We start from the raw sequence: 9,339 nt of genomic DNA on the forward strand, positions 1-9,339 counted from the left end.
CATACTCTAAACTATTCTAGTTTGCTGATGAAACTGAAGACAAGTTCCTCTTAATGCTGTTCATGCTGGACATCAAAATGAGTCCTCAAGATTAACAAGACTACAGAACATATTCTTAAGCCGATTAATAACCAAAATGAATATTGTGATTCAGGTACTGCAATAATTTCACGAAGGACTGCAGATTCTAGAGATTTGAAACAAAGATAGAAACTCAGTAGGTCTGACAACATCTGTCAGGAAAAAGCAAAGTTAACATTTTGAGATCAGTGAGTCTTCAGAAGTTTTGATTTCACATTTATTTCCTAAATTCTAATGAACAGTTGGCAGTAGGTGCATCTGTAGTCCTATTTTGTGCATAAACCTGATGTTCTCCGATTTCCAATCAGAAAAAGAGGCTATTTTTGATTACCAACAGAAGCACTTATCCCAATACAGGATGAGCTCATCCAGGATCTAACTTCTAAAGTGAATTTTTATTTCTGACCTTGTTTTAGCTTTATATGAGTATTTAATATCTGACCACAGATGTCAATTGACACTTAAGACATACAAGGAATCCCTCTGCTGATTCTTTCAATCTCCTACAAAATGATATAATGAGCTATCTCTAACATACTTTTGGTTTCTACCAATTTTCTTTCAAAAGTCTAGTGCAAGATTTGGAAATTTCTGCAGAAATTTTACGTGTTAAGTAATTCTGCCTTATCTATTGACACATGGCAAGTTGTTTTTAAGAAAGGATGAAATAAGGATCTATAAAGAGCAAACAAGATCAATGTTTGGATATATAGTTTAAGGGTTGGTAACCACCACAGTGGCTTAGTGGTTAACACTGCTGCCTTATAGTGCCAGGGACCAAAGTTAGATTCCAACATCGGGTGAATGTCTGTGTGGAGTTTGCACATTTTTCCCTTATTGGCATGGGTTTCCTCCGAATGCTCCGGTTTCCTCTCACATCCAAAGATGTGCATATTCGGTGAATTGGCTATGCTAAATTGCCCATAGTGTTCAGGGATGTGTAGGTTAGGGCAAGTTGGCCATACTAAATTGCCCATAGTGTTCAGGGATGTGTAGGTTAGGGTGAATTGGCCATGCTAAATTGTCCATAGTGTTCAGGAGTGTGTAGGTTAGGGGCATTTGTCAGGGGTAAACATAGGGTAGGGGAATAGGTCTGGGTAGGTACTCTTCGGAGGGTCAGTATGGAACTATTGGGCCAAATGACCTGTTCTCAACACTGTTGGGATTCTATGACATAAAGATGCTTTACAAAAACAAAAATCAGAAGCAACATGAGAAAACAACTTTATCGGTAAACAGTGGTTGGGGTTTAGATTATACTATCTGACGGAGTGGTGGGATTCAGATTACAGAGGAACCTCGATTATCTGAACATCAATCATCCAAATTTTGGATTATACAAAGAAGATCTCAAGGTCCCGACAGAAAAATTACATCAAAGAGGTGTTACCAACACCGGTCACGTCTTTTGTTTATACTGATTAAAAGTGAATGTGGCTTACTGAAATGCTGCAGTCCTGGATATCAATGGGAGCCCAGGCACCGTCTCCAAATGACTGACCTCCCACCCTCTCTCTCTCCCCACACTTGCCCTTGAGTTCTACACAAGGATGTACCCTAAACACCCCTTCCCCCTCCAATACTGTCAAAAGGTTGTGCTATTTTGAGACTCACCTCCCCACGCCCCCCCCCCCAAAAGGCAGCAGCAGTCTTGCTGTTGGTGTCTAGTCTGGCAGCTATTCCCATTTTGGGACTGGGGCAGCATGGGATGGGGTGTTGCGCAGTGTACTGCTGCCTACTCTCCTGAACAAGGAGTGGACATAACAAGTGCTCACTCTGTCAACCCCATTGAAGTGAAGCAGTGGCAGGGAAGAGGCTTCAGCAATCCCGCAGGTCCCTTAAATGCAAGTGTGTGTCTGCTCAGAAACAAACCCTGAGCCAGAGAGAGGGAGTAAGGCAGGCAGAGCGAGGAAAAAGGAAACTTCAGAAAACTCTTAGAGTCCCAGAGGTGAGGCATTGAATCAGTTATCCAAATAATCAATTATCCAAACAAAATACTGCCCACCTGCTTGAATAATCGAGGTTCTTCTGTATATGGAGACACACTGAAGCTCTCTTTGACATGTATTGACATTTACTGTTAATGTCTGAGGAACGTGCAATATACTGTTCAGAGTTGTGACAAATTATGTCTCAAGCTTCATTACAGTCAAGTCAGACTATCCTAATAATGAGGCACAGTGGCATAGAAGGGAAGAAAAGGAAGCAATCCTACACTCTAGATTCTACTACTTCATGGGTCTTCTGACTCCATGTGCACAAAGATCAATGGGGTCAAAACCTGGCTTGTTCAGTAATATGAATGACTTCGAGTAGACACTATCAATCATCAAATCAGGGGACAATGAATCAATGACAATCAATCAAATAGTAGCCTTCCAAATGGATTGGATGAATAGTTAAACAAATTACAGGGAAATGGGGAAAAAAAGTGATGATTAGGACTAACTCAACTGCCCCTTGAAAGGCTCAAAAGCCTGAAAGCATCCTGCAGTAACGTTCAATGATTTTCTAACAGGATAGATTATTAGAAACTGGAACAAGCAACTACCACTAGTTCCAGGAATGTATCTAGAAAAATTGTTTGGAGTTAATCTGCAAAAGGAAGAGAATTAACATCATTACAGAATAAACAGCCTACATAGTGCCATTTGTTTACAATGTGAATTTGCATTTTTCACAAATGATGCAAGTTCTATTTACAAATGCTTTCAAATTTTGTAAGTTTATTTGTACTCTGAAATATTTACTAAAACACAAGACAATTAGTTAAGTTTCAATATCAGAACAATCCTTTCAATGAAAAATCATTTTTTTCAAATTGCAAAAGTAAGAGCAGATATGACAATTTGTATATCTAAACAATGTTAAATTTAGGCTTAGTGCCTCCAGTAACATGCATTGCATCTTAACTCAAATTTCTAAAAAGTAAACATTTTATTACAATACTGCTATTCATAATATACAGCATAAACAGTTCCTACGACAAAAAACGTAGTGGTATGAAAATGGCTTTCACACCAACTGTCATGTTCTGGATCCCACAGAAATCTGCTGGCAATCTATATAATTAAAGTAAAATATATTCAAAACGATGTAAGACACTATCATTTCAAAAACAAAATATTCTTAATTCAAAATAAAATGAAAAATTTAATGATAAATTAAGTTGTCGTTTCAGAGTAGATTTAGTTATAAATGGGTTTTTTAAATTGCTGAAAAACAGACATGCTATCTCACACCAATTTGTATGGCATGAGATACAGGGTGCTGACTGATTAGCAAGTGGACTCTGATTTGTCAAAGCCTCTTACCAACAAATCAACACTGTTTCTCTTCCCAAACATTCCCTTTGAAATTAGTTAAAATCACACAACATCAGGTTATAGTCCAACAGGTTTATTTAGAACTATTAGCTTTTGGACTGCTGCTCCACAGCTACCCGATGAAGGAGCAGCGCTCCGAAAGCTAGTACTTCCAAATAAACCTCTTGGACTATAACATGGTGTTGTGATTTTTAAACTTTATACACCCCAGTCCAACACCAGCACATCCACATTATGGCCCTTTGAAATTGTTATTCCCACTGCTGTTCTGCTGAGTACAATACAAAAAAACTTTGGCAACACAAAAAAAAAGCTTCAACATGTCTTCTTTTCAACAATAATCAAGTTCTGTCCTTCATGACTTTTTTTTTTACAACTGCTATTAAAAAAGCGAACCTGACTCAGTACCATTTTTAAAAGGCTCTCTTTGTGGTCAATGTCACCACTAGATGGAGCACCTTTTTTTTTTATATTTGAAAAATATACTTTATTCATAAATTGTATAGAGATCCAAATAATTTTATGTTTGGACATGCTTAAAATCAGATGCTTTTAAACGGATGAAGAGCTCATGCTCGAAACGTCGACTCTCCTGCTCCTCAGATGCTACTTGACTGGCTGTGCTTTTCCAGCACCACACTTTTTGACTCTGATCTCCAGCATCTGCAGTCCTTACTTTCTCCTGCTTTAAAACTTGCATCCAACAGGAAAATGCAGGGTATGATAAACACATAAAAGTAACATCATCAGAGCCAAAGAAATGCAAATACATTTGTGAGCAGGGCCTCCAAAATGCTAAAGAGTATTTGGAATTTTGTGTAGATCGTTTTCCCTGAATAAGTAGGCCATATGCACTTTTGTGTTATTTGCTCAGCTGATTTCCCTAGGACTCTCCTACATATACTCTATCTTAGCTACTCATAATATACAGCATACACAGTTCCTTTCATTCTATTCCTATTTTTTCGGATGGGATACTATTTTAATTGTACTAAAATCAGTTTTTTTTTAAATTCACTCATGGAAACTGGCAGGCCAGCATTAATTGCCCTTGAGAAGTGGATGGTGAGCTGCCACTCACATGCTTTAGGTGGATGCACAATACCTTTAGGGATGGAATTCCAGGTTTTTGACCCGACAATACTGAAAGAATGGCAATATACTTCAAAGTCTGGATGGTGGGTGGCTTGGTGGGGAACTTGGAGGTGGTAGCCTTCCCATGTATCTGCTGCCCGGTCCTTCTCATTGGAAATGGTTGTGGCTTTGGAAGGTGCTGTCTAAGGATCTTTTGAATTTCTACAGACATTTTATAGATAGTACACAAAGCTGTGTTGGTGGCAGGGGGAGTGGCCTTTTATATCTTTCCCCTCTCACCTTAAATCTATGCCCTCCACTTCTGGACTGTCACATCGCAGGGAAAAGATCTTATCTATTTATGTTATCCATGCCCCTGATTTTATAAACCTCTATAAAGGTCATCCCTCAGCCTCACATTCCTGGGAAAAAAGAGCGTCAGCCTCTCCCTATAGCTCAAATCTTCCAACACTGGCAACATCCTTGTACATCTTTTGTGAACCCTTTCAAGTTTCACAATGTCCTTCTGAGAGGAGGGAGACCAGAATTGCACGCAATATTCTAAAAGTGCCCTAACCAATGCCCTGCTGTTGAGACTGTTATCAGATTTGCTGACAGCGCCAGAGGACAGGACTTTTCATATTGCAAAAAAAAAATTCATTTTAAAAAAAAAACTCAATCATTTAATCTCGACAGTGTGAGAGCAGGCCATTTGTCCCATTGAATCTATACTGACCCTCCAAAGAACATTCCATACCCCTTACCATATCCCCTGTATTTCCCGTGGCTAACTCACCTAGCCTGCACATCCCTGGACAAATGACCTTACAACTCCTATACTCAATGCTCTGACCAATAAAGGCAAGCATACTAAACGACTTCTTCATTAGCCTATCTACCTGCGACTCCATTTTCAACAAAGAATGAACCTAGACTCCAAAGTCTCTTTGTTCAGAAACACTCCACAAAGCCTCACCATTAAGTGTAAACATCTTGTCTTGATTTGCCTTTCCAAAATGCAGCACCTCACACTTATCTAAATTAAACTAACCATTCTGCATCTCTAAACACCCATCTGGTGACGTTCAATATAATTAATCCAAAAGGACTGGGCAGCACAGTGGCTCAGCAGGAACCCAGGTTCAATTCCAAACTAGGGCAAATCTGTCAGGAGGTTGCACATTCTCCCCACACTTGTGTGGGATTCCTCCAGGTGCTCCAGTTTCTTCACACAGTCCAAAGATGTGCAGGTCATTGGGCAATTTAGCATGCCCAATCAAAGTGTCCAGGGATGTGCAGGATAGGTGGATTAGCCACGAGAATTGCAGGAGATAAGGTAAGAGGTGTGGAATGTTTTTTGGAGGGTCAGTGTGAATTCAATGGGATAAATGGTCTGAATTGACACTGTAGGGATTCAATGATTCTGAGTTTTTTTAAAGAAATTAATAAAGTATATTTTTTGCAATATAAAAAGTCCTTCCCATCTGGAGCTGCCAGCAAATCTGATAACAGTCTCAACAGCACAGCTTGGTAGAGCACACTGCCAGGACTGCAAGCAGGCTCAGGAAGATGACAGCCATAGAATCTCAATGAGATAGCCAGGAGAATGTTGGGTGGGAAGGCTGTGCCCTCTTTAGGGGATAAGGTTTTGAAGTACAAGCAGGTAGGGAGGAGGTAACTATCGTCTCAAAGGATGATCCCAGTGGGCAAAGGGCACCCTCCAAAGATAATGAACCCCTTTCTTCCCAGCCTTAACATTTTGGAGAAAACAAAATAGCTGCCAATTTGTACCTGCCCACACTAATCGTTTTATGGCATAGTCAGGGTAATATTAGATTTAGTTCAACTTTTAACAGTTTGTTTATTTACATTTGATAGGTGTAATGCTGATTTTGCCACTGTCCTTATTGAGGGTAAGCTCAAGAGTAGATGGGAATGTGATAGCCTGGACACCTGCCCTATTTTGCATGTCTCCACACTGAAAACATACCTGCCAGGTGCAAGTAATATCAGCCTATGGTCTTTAGTAGTTGAATATTCTGTTGATTTACACCTACAAGATGGACAAAACCACTTGGAATAAAAAAAAGCATCATGGACTTTTCATACTACTGTTTCCATAAAGAAGTTATTTTTGAAAACTATTGTCAACTTGAAATGATTTACTCACCATTATACCTTGATTTTTCAGTTCTCCAGTGAAAACTCTAGCAATTAATTTGAACCGTTCAGGTGCCAAATCTTTTGCTATGGCTCTCACATCATCAGAAAGGGCAAGAGTCAATGCCTTAAAATTGTAAATGTCCTTATCTCTTAGCTTAGCCTTTAAAAAAAAATAAAACTTGATATTGTCTTTCATCAATTTAAAACAATTTTGTTTCCTAGCAAAGAAATTAGCTGGTTTATTTTCCTCCTCATACTATCAAAATAAAATAGTGTAATGTTAAGTATTTTACAAGTATTTTCCTACCGGTACCACTAGTGACAATCTAGCATGATTCTTTTACCATGGATTTAATCTGCTCTAATAGTTCCAGTCCAGCTGACTGTATGAACAGAGTTCCATTACCCTTCCCTATAGGCAATGATGTTGCCATTAGATGCACCCAAAAATCAAGATTACTATATTTAGTTGGCTGTTTACAGTTATTAAATGTTAGAGATTATTTCCACGTTCTCCTGGCTGCTTCCCCAACAACCCCTTCCCAAACTTATCGAACATCATATTATCTGGGATATTGAATTTCAGATGCAAGTCCCACAGTGACCACTAAACCACAGTGGCTTCCCACTTGCTCTCAGGGACAATTAGGGACTCCCATGAAGAAATAACAAACATCTTGTTTAAAAACTGTACACATTACCTCGAAAAGCTCATCCATCCTTCTTGCAACTGCAGCAAAGTCAAATTCTCTATCTGGAACCATTTTATAGGTATTAGCCATTTTTTGCTTCACAAGACTAGGTTTCCAGGTTAAAGGTTCTTCAAAGACATCATCATCATCTTCATCCAGTTCACTCTTGTCTACATGCACAACTTGAAGGATAGTGTCATGTAACCTTTCCTTTAGGATCTCATGAAACTTAACTCGAGAAAGTTGGTGACAAGGAGGATTAGATTAAGTCATAAACAATCTGCTCAGCACATATCTGTGGTATTGCTTACTTTAGAATGAAAATATAACAGAATGGATAGTTCTAAACTTCTAGTATCTGCTTATGAACAGATGAAATTAGAAGTAAGCCATTCAGCCTGTTGACCTTTCAAGAAGATCATGCCACAACTGCTTGTGGTTTCAATTTCATGTTCCCATCTAACCCTGATAATCTTGAGAGAAAGCATTAATCTATCTACCTCAAAAAAAACTCAATGACCTGCCTCCATTTTCTTCCGATATAGAAAGTTTGAACACTCATCTTCAGAACAAAATGGCCCTGATCTCTATCTACAAAGGAGAACACTTAATGATACAAACCGTGTCCCCTAGTCTTGGCTCACCCACAAGACAGAGAGAGAAAAAAAATCATATTCACATCCACCTTGTCAAAATCATTCTTGATCTTTCATGTATCAATCAAATCACTCCTCATTCCTCAACTCGTGGAAATAAGCCCAGATAGTCCAATGTTTCCTCAGTCGGTCCACTCATTCCAGGAGTCAATCTTGTAAATCTCCTCTGAATTGCCCCCAACACACATTTACATTCTTCCAAAATACAAGATTAAAACCATACGCAGTATTTGAGATTTGACCTCACCAGTGCCTTGTATAAATAAAGCATATCTTAACTACTTTCAATTCAATTAACCTTCTTAGTCTCTTACTGCCCTTGCATACTAAGATTTTGCCAATTAGCCTGACCTTGCTCGTTGGTAAGTATTTAGAGTCTATTATCAAGGATGAGATTGCAGATTACTTATTAGGTGCACAATAGGTGGCTTGGCCATGGTAAATTGCTCCATAGTGCCCAGAGATGTGTAGAATAGGTACATTTGCCATGGTAAACATAGGGATACACGGATAGGGTAGGGAGCTGGATGTATATTGCACGCTCTTCCAACGTTTGGTGCAGACTTGATAGGCCAAATGGTCCCTTACCACACTAACAGTTCAAAACTAGGACTCAGTCAGCACAGCTTTGTCAAGGAGAGTTCATGCTTGGCAAATCTTAGACTTTATGAGCAAGTTACGCAAAGGAGATCCAACATGCATGATCTATTTGAATTTCTAGAACATCTTTGACAAGTGTCATGAAGGAAGCTGCGAAATAAGAGTCCATGGTGTGAGAGGCAAAGTACTGGTATAGTTAGAGAATTGGCTGACTGGCAGAAGGCAGAGTGTGGAGATAATGGGGTCTTTTTTCAGGATACTGTCTAGCAGAGTTCTGCAGAAGTCCATATTGGAACAACAATTCACATTAAAGTTAATGACATGGACAAAACAGCCTGAGGGCGTTGTTGCTAAGTTTGCAGTTGACATATTAGGTGGAGGTACAAGTACAGTTTTGGAAGCAGGGAGGCTGCAGAAAGATATGTACAGACTAGGAATTTGTACAAAGAATTAGCAAATGGAATATAATGTGGGATAGCGTGAGGTTATGCAATTTGGTAGGGAGAACAGAGGCACAGATTATTTTCTATACAGGGATAGGCTTCATAAATCTAAAGGAGAAAGTGAGGTCTGCAGATGCTGGAGATCAGAGCTGAAAATGTGTTGCTGGAAAAGCGCAGCAGGTCAGGCAGCATCCAGGGAACAGGAGAATCGACGTTTCGGGCATAAGCCAGAAGGGCTTATGCCCGAAACGTCGATTCTCCTGTTCCTTGGATGCTGCCTGACCTGCTGCGCTTTTCCAGCAAC

General features: G+C 39.4%; 1 protein-coding gene across 3 annotated transcripts in view; it reads right to left on the reverse strand.

Moving 5' to 3' along the window:
* Positions 1-2,799: 2,799 nt before the first annotated feature.
* The window catches only part of LOC122553207 (dynein light chain Tctex-type protein 2-like), a 10,670-nt gene continuing 4,130 nt past the window's right edge, over positions 2,800-9,339 (reverse strand). The window contains exons 2-5 of one of the 3 annotated variants that reach the window (XR_006312628.1): positions 7,346-7,564; positions 6,652-6,804; positions 6,472-6,534; positions 3,058-3,143 (exon numbers count right to left, since the gene is read on the reverse strand). Coding sequence is in view for 2 of the 3 variants with exons in the window: in XM_043696803.1 (XP_043552738.1) it covers positions 3,033-3,143; positions 6,652-6,804; positions 7,346-7,564 (483 nt within the window). In the remaining variant the exon portion in view is untranslated. Of the gene's footprint in view, positions 3,144-5,903; positions 6,535-6,651; positions 6,805-7,345; positions 7,565-9,339 lie in introns of those variants that run through there. The other 2 variants (XM_043696803.1, XM_043696804.1) reach the window with 2 other exon arrangements.

The sequence above is a fragment of the Chiloscyllium plagiosum genome, chromosome 9, assembly GCF_004010195.1.
Source record: "Chiloscyllium plagiosum isolate BGI_BamShark_2017 chromosome 9, ASM401019v2, whole genome shotgun sequence".
Lineage (NCBI taxonomy): Eukaryota > Metazoa > Chordata > Chondrichthyes > Orectolobiformes > Hemiscylliidae > Chiloscyllium > Chiloscyllium plagiosum.